Source organism: Rhamphochromis sp. 'chilingali', assembly GCF_963969265.1.
Source record: "Rhamphochromis sp. 'chilingali' genome assembly, chromosome: 5".
Classification (NCBI taxonomy): Eukaryota; Metazoa; Chordata; class Actinopteri; order Cichliformes; family Cichlidae; genus Rhamphochromis; species Rhamphochromis sp. 'chilingali'.
Genome location: NC_137932.1, coordinates 7,634,799 through 7,652,635, shown reverse-complemented (window position 1 = coordinate 7,652,635; position 17,837 = coordinate 7,634,799). Strand labels below are relative to the sequence as shown.

Here is a 17,837-nt window from a genome sequence, read left to right as displayed (position 1 = left end):
TAACAAAATGATCACAATTTATTTAATGAAAATGTATTTAACGAGATCTTCCCCTTTTCATAACCGGTGTTTATTGTCAGTCATTGTGACCTGTTTCTTTTTTTCCCCCTTTTTTGAATTTCAGCAGCTATGCCAATAGTTTTCATATTGCTTTTAGTTTAAAATAATAATTTCACTTGGACTTGCACTTAAATGTTGAGCACTGTGGGCTCACATAAAATATTGTAGTTTGAGCCCACTCCACGTGTACTTATTACTACTCAAAATAGCCATCTTTGTATTGAAATGGCCAACAACACCTAACTTAAATTATTCTAATTATTCTATTGTCTCCTCATGTTGATATCAAAGGTAGCCTCCTCCCAGAAGGTCTGACTCCAAACATTCTTTCATGACCTTTCAGAAATCACTGAAGACAAATAAAATACAATCCTGTTTCCAAAAAGTTGGAATGCTTTGTAAACTATAGCCATAGAAAAAGTAATGGTTGAATTGATTGGTACAGAATTGAAATTATTGATCTGATAGTACAAAGAAAATGAAGAAACACAAGTATTGCCTTTTTTAATGCATGCTCACTTTGAATTTGATAACAGTGAAATAAATCTGCTTATGACTCGTCACACTAGAGGTCAGTAATGTCATGGAGTCTCGGTATGAGGGTGTAAAAAGAGGAGAGGCTGCTTCAATGCACATAGGATGGGACCTTGGCAAAGGCACCACAAATACTTAATGATATGCACAGGTAATGGGAGCAGCGCACCTTGATTAATTCAGCAGGACTATGTTAAACCACACATTGACACAGAACTATTTAGCAATTGAAATGAAGCAAGTATGGAGAAGCTCTTTTTTCATTATACACAACAAATTTTAAGAGTGAAGGCGTCCCCGTCTCAGCATGATTCAAATCCAGAATGAGTACATGTATAATTTCGAAGTCACATTTCTATTATTCATTTATTTTGAAATTTTAATTATTTTCATTCCTTGTGTTCCATTTATTCTAGTATTTTATTTACAGTGTGCCAACTCTCTTGGAAACAGAGACCTTCACGAATGCTTTGCCACATTGGTGACTTCGGGGTCGAGTTGTGCCGAGCTGTTTAAGGATGGGAGAGTAGCAGAGTGGATTTCTAAGCATCTCACAGGTTCCTAAGTTTCCTGCCCCACCAAACGGCGATGGACCATTCTTATTGTTTTTGGTTTTTTTTTCAAAACCCTGAATGCTTTATTGAAAATATGCATACATAACACTTTCCCTACACAACAATACAAAACAGTACAATCACTTTTGTAAATAACACATTGAACGTAAATCCACACATTTCCCCTTCCCGCCCAAACCCAAGGAACTTAGAGATGCTACTGTAAGCCCTTAGTATCTCCCACCCACCACCTCTACCTCTGAGAAATAAGACAGTTAAATCAGAAACAAGTCCCTTGGTAAACCCAAGACAAAAGAACAGAGCAGACACCAGGTTGCATACAGACATAGCATTTGCCACCAGCAGGTGAACGATGGGTTTTACTGGAACTCTTATTCGGGGTCTTGGTGTGTACCATTTGTCTCAAGTCTTCTGAAATGATGCGGGGCGTGGAAGAGGAGTCCATTCTATGGTCTAGGAGTCAAGATAGAGGTTTTCAATGTGTGAATATCAGATCAACACATACACAAGTGCCTCAAGTAAATTTGGCTTTGATGTGGGGTCAGAGAAGTAGCCACTGCCAATCTACAACGGCACGCCGAGAGGGATGATCGGTCGCGTACACAGACATGCGATAAAACAAGATTTTCACATGAAGGAAACTCTTTAAAGGCGAGGGGTGGATAGATCAAACCTGATTTGATTGTAGGTAACACACTTCCTACGACTCTTCTCACTCCTAGGTGCATGAGTGTTACTGTGCATATTATTTTATTTTTTGTGATAGTGGTAGAAAATATGCAACTGAATACAGATGAACAAAATATATTTAAAACATAAAAGAGTTAAAAAGGGTTATAAAGATTACAACAAAAACAAAAAGGACTCCAAATGTCTGGTTATACTTTAATATGATCATACAGAGAAAGAGATCAACCAAAAAATGATATATGAACAACAAAAAAAAAGGAAAAAAAAAAAGTAACAAAAAAGTCCAATAAAAACAGACAGAAAAGCACTGTTTTGAAACATTTCACTGTATATCAGTCTGTAGCAAATAGTCATTACATACCCTCGAAAAGGGAGGAAGAAAGCTTTGAATGGTGCACTGACCACTGAAAAACTTGGCTGGAGAGTGAAGTGGGGTGCAGGGGTTAATGCTGAATTCTCTCTAAGCTCGACAGCGGTACCCTCGAGAAGAGGCTGCTACGCCTTTTGAGAGTGAGGGTGAGCTTTCAAAAAGTCAAAGACAAGCCACTGCTTTTTAGATGCATAGAGGCATAGTAAGGGCTTGCTTCCTGTAAGCAATCTCCTATGTAGGTTACGTCTTCACCAATGTAACATTTTACGTTTTAGGCTGGGAACTTCATGGATTTATGCCATTGCTGTATGTGCAAGAGAGCAGAAAAGACTACTCAAAGTGCAGTTTGGGGGAGGGGGGGGTGCTGCCGTACATAGTGAAGGTTTGTGTGCAACTGTATAAACAGGAAGGCAGTCTGTGTGCGTTCCTAGGATTGCAACAACACTCCCTAACTGTGCGCTCGAAGCGTGGATCTGGGTACTGGTGCCTCTCCTCTCTGGGGCTGTCCTACTACACGTCCATTAATTACAATCATTAACTTCTCATAAGAAATTACTCTTTGCTAATAACAACACTTTACAGCTTTTTGGAAACATGTCTCGCTCGAATTGCTCTTTTGAAATTTCCTTTTCCTCCCCAAACCCACAAAAAGCAGATGTCACTGGTTCAGTGTCGCTTAAATGCCACGTGGTAGGGAGAAAAATAAAAGAGAAAAAAAATCTGAATGTAAAAATTAAAGCCCCAGATTAAAAAAAACAAAACAAACAAAATGACTTTCTTTTACAAAATGGCTCTCAAGTATTCTTTGTTCCACAGATAGAGGTCCCTATGGGGCTTTGGATAACTCAGAACTGGTTTTAAAATCCTCTTTACAATTTTAACATGGGATTAGGAGAATTGGAGAGAGGGTGGGGGTGGGGGATTATCTGCTGGTGCGAATTGAACACACATGCATGCATGCATGCATGCGCGCGCGCGCACACACACACACACACACACACACAAAGCACACGCCAATTAAATCTGCACTCAGTAACGTCAGCTCTCATACTAATGTGTGCATGCATAATCGCTCATTCACTCTCACACTCACACTCACAGAGGAGGAACAGCAGTCACTGATGTGCATTAAAAGTTGCACTTTTCACATCTGAAAGCATGTCTCTTGAGAAAGGTCAAAGTGTATGTCTTGATAGTGGAAACGCCACCTTATCAACAACGAAAGACCCACCCCTCCCTTCTCCCAGATGATATGTGAACTGTGAGTTCCTCTGTCCTCCTCTTAGGCAGATGTAATGGAGTTGTGCGGTAGCTAGCTCGACAGACTGTGTGTGTGTGTGTGTGTGTGTGTGTGTGTGTGTGTGTGTGGGGGGGGGGGGGGGTACTGTCAGTTGGAAACAGAACAGCAACTGTCCTTTAGCAGTTAAATTAAGGAATAAAAAGATTTTATTTTCCTAATGTTGAGAAACAAAAAGTGGAATCTTCACACTAAAGCTTTCCAAGGGCACTACTTGCTAAGATTCACCTCTTAAATGAGAATAAACCCTATGACTATCATAAAAAAATCCAACATTTAGCATAGCCTTTTTTTTTGTCTGTGTTTCAGCTGGTCAGTCAATGTTTCCACTGTGGACTTTCAGCCTTTGTCCAAAAGATTGAATGTTAATATAGCAAGAAAGAGGGGGAGAGGAAAACATACATACAGAATAGTTGCTATATCCCACCTCTATGCACCATCCTCCCCCAGCAAGACCCCACCCCAAGTCCATGGAGACATTATACAGGTAACGTGAGAGACAGACAGGCACACAGATGTAGTCCAGTGAGCAGACGGCTGATCTGCGGTGTCTGTCTGGAGGCATCACAGGGACTTGATGTGCTCCAAGCTCCAGGTGGAGGTGGGTTTCCTGGGAAACTTGTGAGGACCTGGCATGGCTGGTGACCACGCAAGGACATGGAGGAAGAAGGGTTTGCTTGGAAGAGGAGAACAGCCATTACAGCTCTCCAGGGAGTATCCCGCTGGGCGCCGACTCATTTATCAGGCCTTTAGGTCAGAATTGGATTTCGGATGAAGACGAGTTTTCGGTCAGTCTTCACACTCGCTATTTTTTTCTAGGCCAGTGAGGAGACAATTTTCTTCCGTATGTTTTCTCTTTTTTTGTTGGTTATTCTTCTCTTGCAATATGTGGATGCTGGGTTTTCTTCGCCCATGAATATTGTGTTTTACTGTGGGATGTTGTTTGTTGTTAGAGACACGGTTTCTGCTCTATTAGTGACCATCAACTGTCCATGTGACTGCAGTTTTCTGAGAAGGAAATAAACATTTAGTAGATCAAAATGGTGATTTGAGGAGAATTTTAGCATAAATCAACATGAACAAAAACAAAAATAAAATAAAATCATGTTATAACCAACAGTTATAACTACCGTTGAGCCCATCTGCCTCTTGTGATTCGAGGAAGGGTGCAGGGCCCCAGATGCGTACTGTGCCGTCATCGGAGGCAGAAGCCATGAGGCTTGGGATGGCCGGGTTCCAGCTCACACAGTTAACGGTGCGCGTGTGGCCTGTGAGCTCAGCGATAGGAAGTTCACCACGCCGATGCCAGATGTATACTTTGTGGTCTGTGGCAACAGATAAAGAAAGCAATAAAACAGGTGGAAGTAAACAGGGTTCGAATTGTAGGGGAATTAATGTAAAAGACAACACCGATCGGAATTTAGAAAGTTTAAAGAAACTGAATGAAAGGAAGAAACATTTCACCATATTTCACAAGGAAATATGGGGAAAGGGTGCAGAGGAATGAAATACAGCAAAGGATCTGGGCTGGCTGGGAATTGGCTGCTAAGGGCTTTAACCACCCTAATTAAGGCATTTAAGTTACTTTTCACAAATTAGTCACTACTATAATGGTGATCAGAAGTCATGCAGAGCTACACGCAGAAAGGACACTGGACCAGAAAACATTACACTGAAAGAAGACTCATACAAACATAGTGAAAACGTGGCCATTTATTCCCACAGCACTCTGACTGTACCTTCGCTGCCACTGGCAATGAAGTCTTCGTTGTGTCCTCCAAAGCAGGAGTGGATTGTGTAGAAGCCCTGGGTAACACCTTGGTACTTCCTTACCAGCACCCGGTCCTGAAGGTCCCACAGGTGCACTCCCTACAAAAAGGTGTAGACCAACAGACTGTAACTACTGAAGGATACTTTACACAGTTTAGCAAAACAAAGCAGCCATGCATTTTAGCAGGACTGATGCTGTAAAGAGCCTGAATTGATCAGTAGCTTACCTGAGTTGCTACATTTAACAAAGCTAATCTTCCGTTCTTTGAAACAGTAAAAGACATGATAGGGTGGTCCTCCTGAACTCTGTAAAGGACATGTGAACAAGACAGCCTGTCAGGCACTGTGATGTGTGATGTAACTGATAAGTATAACGTGATATTTTAGAGCAAATACTACAGACAGCTGTAGAGTTCCTAAAATTCGGGAAGAGTTTGTTGTGGTATTCATCCGTTTTAAAGTGAAACCATAGCTATAAAAGGAGCACTGCTCGGCATCAGAAGAGATCAACTCCAGCAATTACCATGATTAGCGATTCATTACACCTGGATTAGCCCCTTGAGAAAAATGGCACATGTCAACAATATTTCATGTAGGTATACAACAGTGCAGGGGTGAGGAGCGCTGACACATACATGTTTCTGTCCGTAAGGTCCTCAAAGTTGTATCCCCGGATACGCTGGTGGGTGTCTGAGGCCAGCACTATCCTGCCATCGTTCAGGCACCACAGGCACTGCACTCTCACACCCTCCCAGGAGTCTAACAAGTTGCCATCCAGGTCCTGAAATACACACATCAGAGAAGAGAAACACTGAAACAGCATAGTATGGCAATCATACTAAACTCTTACTCCCATTGGACGCTTACGAGGGGAAGCACTTGTTTCTCTGTTGTGAAGTGGTTTAAGTGGTTTCTGTCATATTTCAGGCCTGCTTCCAGGACAAAATGACCGATTGTGAAACAGAAGTTAGTGGGGATGATCAGCTTACGAGGGGAAACCTTTGGGAAAAATCCCAAACTTATTCCAATGGTCAAACCACATCTTTATTCATATATATCAAGGTGTCAAAACTCTTCATTAAAAGGTACAGGGAACCACCCTGGGAGGGGAAAGACCTGCTTAGTCACAAAGCACACACAGATAGCTGTAGATCAACTGTGAAAAACATATTTTTATGGGCTCTTTCAGTAAGTTGGATAGAAAATCACAATACTGAAAGAGCCTATGATTGTTTGAAAACCTGATTAAGGTTATCCCAGCATTTCAATAGACGTTTAACAGCTGCTAACACAACCAAATCTCTTTTCCTTTTCTCTCTTCCCCAGCACGCCATTATGAAAACATGCCAGGAATTCAGCACTGATTAACAGAAGCAATGATAACAAGATAAGATATGCTTTATTTAGCACCAAACGTGGAAAAATTGTTACAGCAGTTAAAACTTAAGTTAAATTCAACAAAAATTCAACAAAAATATAACAAAATAGCTGAGATGACTAATTAATTATTTTTAAGAAAAAAAAAAAAGGTGAAAAATTTGACGAAAGCACACAAACTAAAAACAACTGTGCATTAGACATAGAGAGAGAATAAAAAAATAATTAACTTACACACTGATAAAACTGTCCCCTTTGTCCTCCAGTGACAAAGCGCTTGCCATCAGGGTTCCAGGCCACGCTGGTCAGACTATCTTCATGGGACTGGGACATTTTGGTCCGCAGCTCCCCCGTCTGGTGAAGAGGGGGGATTGACAGACCGAGTGCAAATCAAGAGGAGAGAAAATGGGGGAAGGGAGACAGCGAGAAGAAATATAAAGCAAGAGTGGGGGAGGGTTGAGTAACAGGAAAGGAAACAGAAGGGGATCCGTGAAGCGGAGAGGTCACTGAGTACACACAGCACACTACAGAGTATCTAAGGCAGGTTATCCAGCACACGTTTCCTCATTTTGAAAAAGAAAGATTTTGAGATTCACCAATGTATGCTTTTCTACACAACTGTACTATTATGTTCTCTGCTGTTTGAAGAGGTAATATAGCATTAAAGTTAACAAGTGAAGCCACCGTGCATCAACCTTACCTGAACATTCCAGAGCCAGAGCTCGGAGCAGTCATCCGGTCCGCAGGCGATCAGGTAGGTGTCATCGGGACTCCAGGCTAAGTAGGAGACGCCGTATGCATGACCCTCCAGGGTTCGCAGCAGCTTCAGCTGGTGGGTCTCCTACACAGATAGTAAGAGGACAAAGAAAAACCCTGAGACACAATATGGACTGGGCCCTTATTTGTGGAAATTAAAAAAAACAACAAGAAAAAAAACAAATTGTCAAGAGATTTTAAAGTCTGAAATTAAAATACTAATAAAAAAACCCCCAAAACTTACTGGGTCCACTTGCCAAATTATGACAGTAGTGTCTTTGGAGCCAGTGGCTAGCTTGGTGCCATCATTTGAGAATTTGCAGAACCACACCTCATTACAATGCTCAGTCAGAATCTGTTGAGTGTAACATGGGAACTGCTTCCTGTAACACACACACACAAGATGAAAAAGTTAAAATCTTAATTCAGTCATCCATTTAACCCAGGTCCAGGTGGCCGGGGCAGCCGTCTAAGCCTTAATCACCTCGGTTGTCTCCTTTCACTGCACAGAGGCAGCAGCTCTACTTTGAGCCCCTCATGCAAAGCAGAGCTCCCACCAGCTCTACAGCCCACCTAAAAGAAAAACACTTGGCATGTTGCCCATCACTTTGTAGCTAACAGTTGGTATCGCTAATCCTTACACTTGTAAGGACACCTTTTGAAAGAATCTTGGTTCTGTTCCTTGTATTCTTAATCCTTTAGTTGCTACCCACAGCTGGTGCCCACTGGTGAGGGTAAGATCTACCAGAAAGTCATCAACTTTGGGCTAAGCCCTCTCTTCACCACACAAAGCAGTCACAGTGCCCAGATCACTACAGTTTCTGATTGATCTTTCTATCCATTCCACCCTTGCCCCACTCATGAAGAAGCCTGCAAAGTTCTTGAACTCTTCTACTAAATGGAGCGAGTCCCCTAAAGGATTTGGTCATATGCATTTTCCCAGGTCCATAATATGCATGTAGATTTATGGGGAAAACTCCAACACACCCTGTACTATTCCCTGAGATCGACAGTTGGCCCAGTTTCCATATTCCTCTTTCCGAACTGGAGTTTGAACTAATGCTTAGACTCTCCTCGCCAGCACCACTGCACTGAACTGTGATCCTCTGAAGATGTAACACACCCACTGCTCGCCCTTTATAAAGAGGTCAATCCTCAGTCTGCCAATCCAAAGGCACCATTGGTGACTTTTGTGCATTGTTCCAAGGGTGTGTGAACAAAGACAGAGCAACCAGAGCCTTAAAGAACTTGAATTTCATCTTCCCTTCATTGTGTCAGTTAAAGCAATCGATTTTAGATGAGCCACAGCAGTAAAACCACTGACCGGTTGTGAACAACAGTGATTATCTGCTGGAAAATCCTGGATTTATCCTGGATATTGCTTTGACATGTACCATCTACTTAAACATTGGTGCACACTAAACACCCCACTCCCCCAACCTATCAACTTCACCCTATCTCACACTACAAAAGACTTAAAGGATCCTTTGCCAGTGTCAACGTTCCAGACACCAGAGGACACCCCCAGAGGCTGCATGTCCATTCCCTGATGAGCTACAGGTGTTTGGGGCATTACAATACACAGCAAATAAATAGGAGAAAGAAAATGCGACAGGTTAAAATATACGAAGCATCAAGGTACAAAAGAAAAGAAGTAGTGGAGACATAGTAGTGGAGTATGTCATTAAAGAGAAAAATCAGCTGACTTCCACTCCAAAAACAACATTTAGAATCACAAGGAGCTCCAACATTTTGGTTTTATAACAACAAGAGTAAAATATTACAGTTTTATAATTTAGCAAAGTCTGGCGTCTCGGAGACAGTGCAACATGCTAGCTTTGCAGTACCAACCTGCTGCAGACGTGATCAAGGAGGAGAGAGACCGAGTCCAGGTTATTGTCCAGCTTGGTGTTATGATAAAGGCAGCGGTCCCTCTGCAGCTCCACTGCTTGCCGGAGCAGGGTGTGCAGTCGACGAGGGGGCAGCATCACAGAAGGAGGCAGGTATGCTACAAATAGAGAGGAAAAAACGGATCATAGAGATTCACAGCTGTACATGGAATATGCCCACACACACACACACACACACACACACACACACACACACACACACACACACACACACACACACACACACACACACACACACACACACACACACACACACACACACACACACACACACACACACACACACAAAAATAAGACAACATCTGTTAGCTGTACAGGGTCAGTTATGGAAATGCCTCCTCACTTTGTAGTTTATCCAGCAGCCTGCAGCGTGAAGCCGTGCCCTTGCCCTCCCACTCTGCCTTGGCCCTAAGATCCTCAGCATGGCTACACATTAGGTACCTGAAACAACATACAAGAACGCAGTTTAAGCAAAAAACACACAGAGGACATCATAACATCCATGAAGGATTATTACCACTTTAAAAAGACATCTTATCACCAGGAAGTAAACAGGAGCTTAAAATAGTGAGAGCTGACTAACATTTGCAGATCAAGCAAAAAGATCCATGATTGTTTTATTACTGGAGATAAAACAGTAAGCGTGACAAGAACTGCACTGTGAAAATTACTACTAAAATCATTTACCATATAGACGTTTTACAGTGAATTCAACAGCTTAAGCTTCATTAATTATCATAATGTAAGACAATTTAATATTCCCTTAATTATTAGCAAACAATATTTATACAGGTGCAGATTTTGGTACAAGTAAATCACCAAACAGGCGTACCATTAGCATCTACAGGACTCTCCAATAGCTATATGGGTGGTTAGTAGGTGTGTATTTGTGCAGACAGGGTGAACATCCTGATGATGGCTATAAGCCAGAGGTAACATTAAACAGTACCCGCTGAGTACGTGGATGCGATCTGTGTTGTACTTGAGCGGCGTCAGCTCTCCCCGGAGGACCTGCAAAGCCTCCAAGACTTTTCCGTCCTCCAGGTACTCAAGGTACTTCTGCTGCAGCAGCAGGAACTTCATACGCTGAGTAGAAAGAAGAGAAGCACAGGTATAAAGAAGGTAATCTATAAACACAAAAACATACAGGAGGAAGAAATAAATAGTAAAGAACAGCAGCAACAGTACTCAATTCCAAACGTTCAATGCACCAAGTCTCCCATAGCTGCAAATATCAAAACAAATAAGGCTGGCGCCAGCTAACAAAGCCTTCATTCTAATTTTGGGAAAAGGTTCAAACATCAAACATTAAAGAGAATATATAATTGCATGATAGGATGCATCAATAAATGCAATACCCAGCAAGCAAAGATTTCTCAGGAAGAAAACATGACTGCCAGAGCCAGAAACCCCATCCAGTTTTTATAACTGAAAATAAGTTAGATTAAAAATATGAAACTATCTATAATAATAAATGAATAAAGACTCGCACAGAGGTGTTCCAAACTACAATAATATGTGTTCTGTGTTGCAAAGTACTTTTTAGGAATCTCATGTAGCTAAAGCCACATTATCACCCAAGAGCAGATGTCCCCATCCCATAGTAACATTCTTATCATAATATACAGATGAAAAAAAACAAACTCATTTAGATATTAACATATACTGAAAATATCAGAAAAATACGCCAACAAAAATAAGATGTTTCCAGACCTTGTCCAACAATGGCATAAATTCTTATTAGCTCTTTATAACATTTTACAATCAAAGTCAAAAATAAGTGGCACCGATATATGCATCTGCACAGTGAAAATATGGAATACTAATAAATAAAATAAAAGAAACGGCTCAACAACAGATCTCTGTTCAAACCTTTTGGACTCAGATTGTAACATTTAACACTTATATGCTTCCCTCCATAACAGAAATGCATCTGCGTGACTACACCTTCAAAGAGGAAGCAATACTCATACACCTTGAAATACTTGGCAACATACATCATACTGGATTTCTAGCTGAGGAATAAAAAAGGCCTTTTGTGTGCTTCACCCTATCAAGCAATTATGCATTCTTTTTACTGAGTGACGTTTAAAGCTCACCTGGTTATCATTTATTGTTGTTTTGAATTACGTGGATAATGCCTTCAAGCTGAAACATGTTTCTTTTTTGTACCACAACAATGAAAACCATTTATCAGAGTGTACTGGCATTCTGTTTGTAAGGAGAAAATAAAAGAATGACAAATAAGCTTAAACTACTGCTTTGACACTGACAGGGAGTGATTTTAACCATATATATCAAGACAGCTAGTTTGCATAACTTTATCATAAAAAAGGATAAAGTACCACATTTTAAGGAAGCAAAAAAAACTAAACATTCCCATTTAGGATATATGACACTGATACAATAAAACTCAAATTAGTGGTAGAATATAATTTAAAAAAAATCAATTTGTCATTATTAGAATATATTTACAAATATGCAGAGCACATATGGTAATATTAACATCACCATTTCTTTTATAGTGTTTACACATTGCTGCAGTTTAGCGATGTCATTTGCAGTGTTAAGCGCCTCCATCCTATCTCAGGTATGCAAGTATAGCAAGCACACTCACATCGACTACACAAAATCCACCCACATAACTCTGTAAATAAAGAGGGCAGAAACACACATCTCAGAGTTCTCCCCCTTAGGCCCGTGACACGAGCAAACTGTGCTCCAGAACTGTTGTGAATGTCATGTTGACTATGACAATGCTAATCTCAACTCAAGAACTAAAATGGCGTTATGAAGGGGAAAAAAAAACAAAACAAAACAAAAAACATTAAAAAGCTACATCCATTTTCACAATAACTCAGCAGGGAATGGCTGTTAGAAACCTTATGACACAGAGCAGCAGGCACTTGACTCTGAAGTATTTTTGGAGCTCATCTTGTTGCTAATTAGCATGCTAGCTAGGGATAATTAGTCTGAGCTGAGCCTCATTACCAAACTGATACTGTAAAGTATTTACTCTCATACTAATCTTCACAGGAATAAATGTTTGTGGATCAGTGGTATTCAATATTAAAGGCCCTGATAGATGTACTGTGTACTGCAGAAATACACAACTGCAGTCTTTTCTGTTAAATACTGTAGCTGACATGGATATGTTCTCAATGTGCTGTTAAATGTATACATATTTAATTCTTTTAAACCATGTTCTGTAATGGAAATTCTTGATCTCTCATATCTGCTCCCAGTATTGACTGACCTGGCAAAAACAAAGCTGTAGTAGCAAGAATCAAACCAAAACATAGCTTTTAAATCTATTAATAGTAATAATAATAATAATAATAATGGATTGCATTTATATAGCGCTTTTCGGGGCCCTCAAAGCGCTGTACAATTCCACTATTCATTCACTCTCACATTCACACACTGGTGGATTATTAGTTATAATCAATGTAAAGACACTATGTAAAAAAAAACCCCAACAGCATTGCAATGTGGAGTCACACTCTGCTCAAAAACAGTATCCAGTACACTACTCTAAATCTAAATGTGGATTCGCTCCTTCTTGTGGCGCTGTCCACAACAGGAATCTGCTCTAAAAAAAAAAAAAGAAAAAAAAAAGGAATCTGCTCTATAACTGTGTCATTCTGGAAAGTCCAGCTGTGCCTGCTAACTGACTGACTGTCATTCAGTCCAGTTCAGGTTTGGGCAAAGGGAGCTTACCACAATAGCATTGGGAGAATGCATCAATGCTCTCAGTTCGTTGAGATCATTCTCAGCCTGCACCGAAACAAAAGGAGGGTGACAGAGGGGAGAGAAAGAGGGAGAAATCGTTAGCTCAGCACTTTCCATGCATGCACAAGAAAAAAAAACAACCCAAAAACTAATTATATAAACAGTGATACAGATTTTATGGTCACCTAATCTATAAGGCTTTGACAATGCAACTGTGCAGTGATCAAAATGTAAAGGTCAAATCTCAAACTACCAGCTACTTTTACCGTTTTGTAGATAACTTTATGGGATCAAAACAAATTGCTTGTGTATTAGTCTAATTTTGACCACAGGTGCTCTAAACCAATGTAGGTTCGTTACACCAGGAGATTCATTTCTACCGGCATTAACACTTTTATGGGTCTGCTGTAAAGTGCTGGATCAAGCGCTAATAAAATAAACTGGCAATTTAAAAGCCAATTACATAAAGACGCCTTAATAAGCATTTTACGTCACCTTTAAATTTCTGTTCATTCTACTCAGCCACAGAGGGTTGTCCTGCGGGCTTCAACATTAAAAATTAAACAAGTTCATGCTGCTGGGTTTGCATAACTGTGCCCCGTACAGACTGCTGTTTGAACTCACCTATGTTACCACCTGCTGCTTTCATAAACTTAGCTTTGGTTGATAATTAATATGAGACGAGACTGATCTGAAAAGATACTGTATGTATTCTAGCTCTGCGTTTTGAAGTGAAATTTCACTGTCACATATTCCATGTTGCCCAGAATATTTCCTATTATGTAGTCACTGTAAACAAATACTAACCTTGTCCCACTCTCCTTCCATGACATGGTTGCGGAACTTGGTAGCTGAGGAGTGTTCCAGTCTGCAGCCTGATTCCTGCATCAGCAGGTCCACCGTCTGACTGCAGAGACACAGGAGGAGAGTGGAGGAGAGGAAGTTATCCAGATATATAATGATGAGACATGTGAAAAGGAGAAAAAAATAAAATCAAGGGCAAATGTGGTTTTCCAGCTATTAACAGTCATACCTGAAAATGTGAGCTCAGTCAGCTGACAAGTTAGCCCATCATTATGTTAAGTGACATTTTTTAGGTAGGTTATAGACCTTTTTCCCCACTAGTCATTTATGTCATTATGCCAATACTTTATGGTGATGGCAAATAGTGTACTGGGTGACAAGACGATATTAATGTTTGTGGCCGACAGTAGGGAGAATATAATTTAATGGCTAACAATAACTGGGAGAAGCCGGTTGTGGGGCAGTTGTGTCACCCCAGCATTATTTGTGGACACCAACATGAATCAAGCTTCCACTGCGGTTGACATCACCCCCTTCGGCTCTGTCAACAGTGAACCATAACCATCTGTGCAAACACCATCCCTCTGCTAAACACACTCCACTCCCATAAAAGCTCCTGCAGAGATGTGTGTGCAAGATAATGCAAGTGAAATGGGTATGGGGGGGTGGCTGACACCTTCAGCATGATGACATCATTCTCAGGTATCAATGGAGTGGCGCAGCAGCTCTGTGTTGAGCCCGATTTCGATTGTATTTCCCTGGCTGAAATGTAGAGGCTCTGTTTCATACCAGGCAATTTCACCCCCCCCCCAAAAAAAAAGAAAAGAAAAAAACCCCTCATAGTAAACACAGCAATGTCTTTTATAATGCCTATAATGCTATACTTTCTCAGCTGAACACTAGAAATCAAGCGACCCAACCACTGGCAGTTTGAAGATCACCATACACACGTTTCTTGGGAAAAAAACAAAACAAAAAAAACAACAAACCCTCATTTCTATAATTAGATTCAAACCAACGTTTCCATGTGAAACAGCTGGCAGAAAGCGCATTCCTCAGCCGCCATGAAGCCATCCGATTCTGCTCAGTTCGGGAACAAATGTCGCCCACAGTATTGACTGCTGACTTTAAATAAATACACGCTCCAATACATGCACGTCACTGTTTGTGACTGGCTGATGACACATTGCTCGGACACAGCAACAAAGACGGAAAAAATGAAGGCAGGAGAGAAGTTCTAACATTCGTGAGATAGCTGTGTAAAATGGTGCCTGATTTGATGAAATAAATAGTTCCAAGGACCCATCAAGAAATGCAAAGAGTGCACTAGGAATATTAAAATAACCAGGTCATATTTCATAACCCATACCCGTTATTACAGTGTCTTTCAGCATTACAAGACTTCTCCATGTACCTCTCTAAAAAGAAACCCCAAATGAAAAAAAAAAAAAACGTGCTGCATTTGCAGACGAGCTACAAAAAGAAGAAAGCCACCAGAGTAAAAAGCCGACGTTGAAAACCCCGTGCACTAACCTAACATTTTTCTCCGCAATTGCTTTTTGCGCAATAACCTCTCAAACGTAAAACTCACGTCGTGAACTCGATCATTCTGCTTAAGTACCTAATTAGGAAAACTGAACCGTCTCCATTTTATATAGCTGAAAAACCACAACAAATCTGCGATCCTTGTTTTGTGTGAACAAACGTTACTAATGTTAGATGATGTAATGCCTTTTATTCACTGCGAAATCTATAACATTTATTAATAGATCGTGACGTAACTGGCATTAAAAGGCTCCTACGAGTTATGGTGAACTCGTGAAACAGCTCTATGTTGAACTATGTTTTATCTTTCCGTGAACGTTTAATATCAAGACACAACACCTTAGCGCAGGCTACCGATGCTAGCTGTTATTGTGCAAGATGGACCCCTTCTTTCTACCAACTGCCGAGCTCACAGGCTAACTACCAACCCCATCCCCCCATGTTTGTGTCTGTCAAGCGCACTAATATCGCCTTTACCAGCTGCTATTTCGCAGTTTCACATAAAATCCAAGTTATACAGATTGCACTTCTTATGTTCGATGCTAAGGTTAACTGCCTTCGCGAGTTTTTCCTCGACTGACACACTGAATAAACTTACTTCAGTCCTAGTCCGTGGAGATGTTGCCCTATTAATCGTATGACATCTTCCTCCGCCTGCGTTAGTCGTTTCTTCTTTTTCAACGAGCCGACCTCCGAACTCGAGGCCGTAGAAGCAGCCGAAGTCCCCGTGCAAGGCCCTACTGAAGATCCATTACTGGTACCGACGTTATTACCGTTATCTGTGCTGGAGAGAAGGCCATTTGAGTGAGTTCCTCCGACCGAGGAGGACTCCCCGTTTTGTGCGCTGTTTAAGCAAGAGAGCTCCGAGGATTCTTGTCCTTGTCCAGCCCCGTTTGCCTGCATACTGCTGCTGAGGTTGTTGACAACACTTCGGTTAAAGTGGATGGCAGAGGTGGCTTGAGAGTATGCACCGCGTCCTAGGACAACTCCGGAAAGGCCTGTCAAAACTGCTGAAGCCCCGGGCTCTCCTGCTCCCTCCACCGCCGAGGCTCGGTGCTTCTTCCGCGGGGGCGGCGACGCTCCGCCGGTGTCCGAGTCGGAGGAGGAGGAAGCGGAGGCCAGAGTTTCCTCACCGAGAGCGGCCGTGGTTAGAAGCCGGCGAAGCTCCGGGTGGGAAATGAAGGTTAAGCTTCCAGATCTGAGGCCTCGTTGTCAGGCTTAGAGAGTACTGTCACTGTGGAAGCTCTATCAGTTAGCCCGTTTTGTTGTTGTTTCTCTCAAAACAGCTGCAGCTCTAATGGAGTCCTGACGCCCTGACGTAACCGGAAATTCCTACACTACCAGGCTTCCGGGTAGAATTATAATCCATGGGTGGTGCATGAGAACCTAGTTAGCATAATAATGATCAAAAAACAATAACATTTCATATTAAAGTTAATTTTAGTGCTCCAGAGACTTGAAGTGTAATATATCCGGAATTTTGAATTAGCGTAATGAGTAAATCTAGTGTAGCTAGTCTACTGATCACTAGCTAACACAGTGACAAAATAAGTAAATGAAAATGTGTCCTCGATATCTTCGTATCCAAGACCTAAAGAATGGTATAAAAGTTAACTTCATCACTAAAATACTATACACGTAATCGCGTTAAGAATAAAAATAAATTAACATAAGTGTTCCCACTAAGGTCCATCTATGAGATTTAACTTAAGCTAAGACTATGGGAGACAAAAAAAAAATGTGAATCAACCGCCATGTGTTATTTGTACTGTACTAATACGCTCTTTATTAGTTTGAATAACAACATAAGCCAACTATTTTCATTTAAACCTTACAGGAAAATTAGTTGACTTCGGCTGAACAAGGGTTTATTTTCTGGTATCTTCATAAGTGATTGAATTAATGAATCACTCAGTCAGAAGACTAGTAACCAGGCCCAAATAAACATGAACTTCCAAAGTGGATCAGTGTAAACTTGTTCTTTTGACTGCTCCCTTTAGGGTTGCCACAGCAGATCATCTGCCTTCATCTCACCCTATTTCTCCTCTATCAAATCATCCCTCGACATGTCTTCCTTGGTTACATCCATGAATCTTCTCTGTGGGCTTCCTCTTTTGCTCGAGGCCTGGAAGCTCAATATTTAACACCCTTTGTACAGTATATCCACCAGCCCTCCTCTGCACATGTCCAAACCTTCTTGCCTCTTTAACTTTGTCTCCATACTATTCAACCTGAACTGTCTGATGTACCCATTTCAAATCTTGTCCTTTATGGTCAGTCCCAATGAAAATCTTAACATTAGATCAGACCAAATTAAAGAATGAAAATCAATTATATTAACCATGAGAATGTATTAACATGAGTGTATTATCAGACTAAATTAAACATGGCAGTACACTTATTTGGTACTTAAGCAC

General features: G+C 41.0%; 1 protein-coding gene across 1 annotated transcript; it reads right to left on the bottom strand.

Annotated features, from left to right (window-relative positions):
- Positions 1-3,126: 3,126 nt before the first annotated feature.
- Positions 3,127-16,630, bottom strand: LOC308397777 (WD repeat-containing protein 26). The gene is made up of 14 exons (XM_080883880.1): positions 16,019-16,630; positions 13,879-13,978; positions 13,060-13,116; positions 10,289-10,425; positions 9,683-9,780; positions 9,281-9,437; positions 7,674-7,812; positions 7,374-7,514; positions 6,908-7,027; positions 5,932-6,077; positions 5,524-5,602; positions 5,266-5,395; positions 4,657-4,851; positions 3,127-4,534 (listed from the first exon to the last, which is right to left on the bottom strand). Exons 1-14 carry the CDS (start codon positions 16,321-16,323, stop codon positions 4,509-4,511), a joined length of 1,830 nt encoding a protein of 609 aa, XP_080740006.1. The 5' UTR covers positions 16,324-16,630; the 3' UTR covers positions 3,127-4,508.
- Between the last annotated feature and the right edge of the window lie 1,207 nt (positions 16,631-17,837).

Coding starts and splice junctions, on each gene's coding strand:
- LOC308397777 (XM_080883880.1), bottom strand. CDS start 16,323: ATGCAGGCAAACGGGGCTGGACAAGGACAAGAATCCTCGGAGCTCTCT. Junction 7,515..7,673: donor TAATTTGGCAAGTGGACCCA/GTAAGTTTTGGG, acceptor CTATCTGTGTAG/GAGACCCACCAGCTGAAGCT. Junction 7,028..7,373: donor TCTGGCTCTGGAATGTTCAG/GTAAGGTTGATG, acceptor CCTCTTCACCAG/ACGGGGGAGCTGCGGACCAA.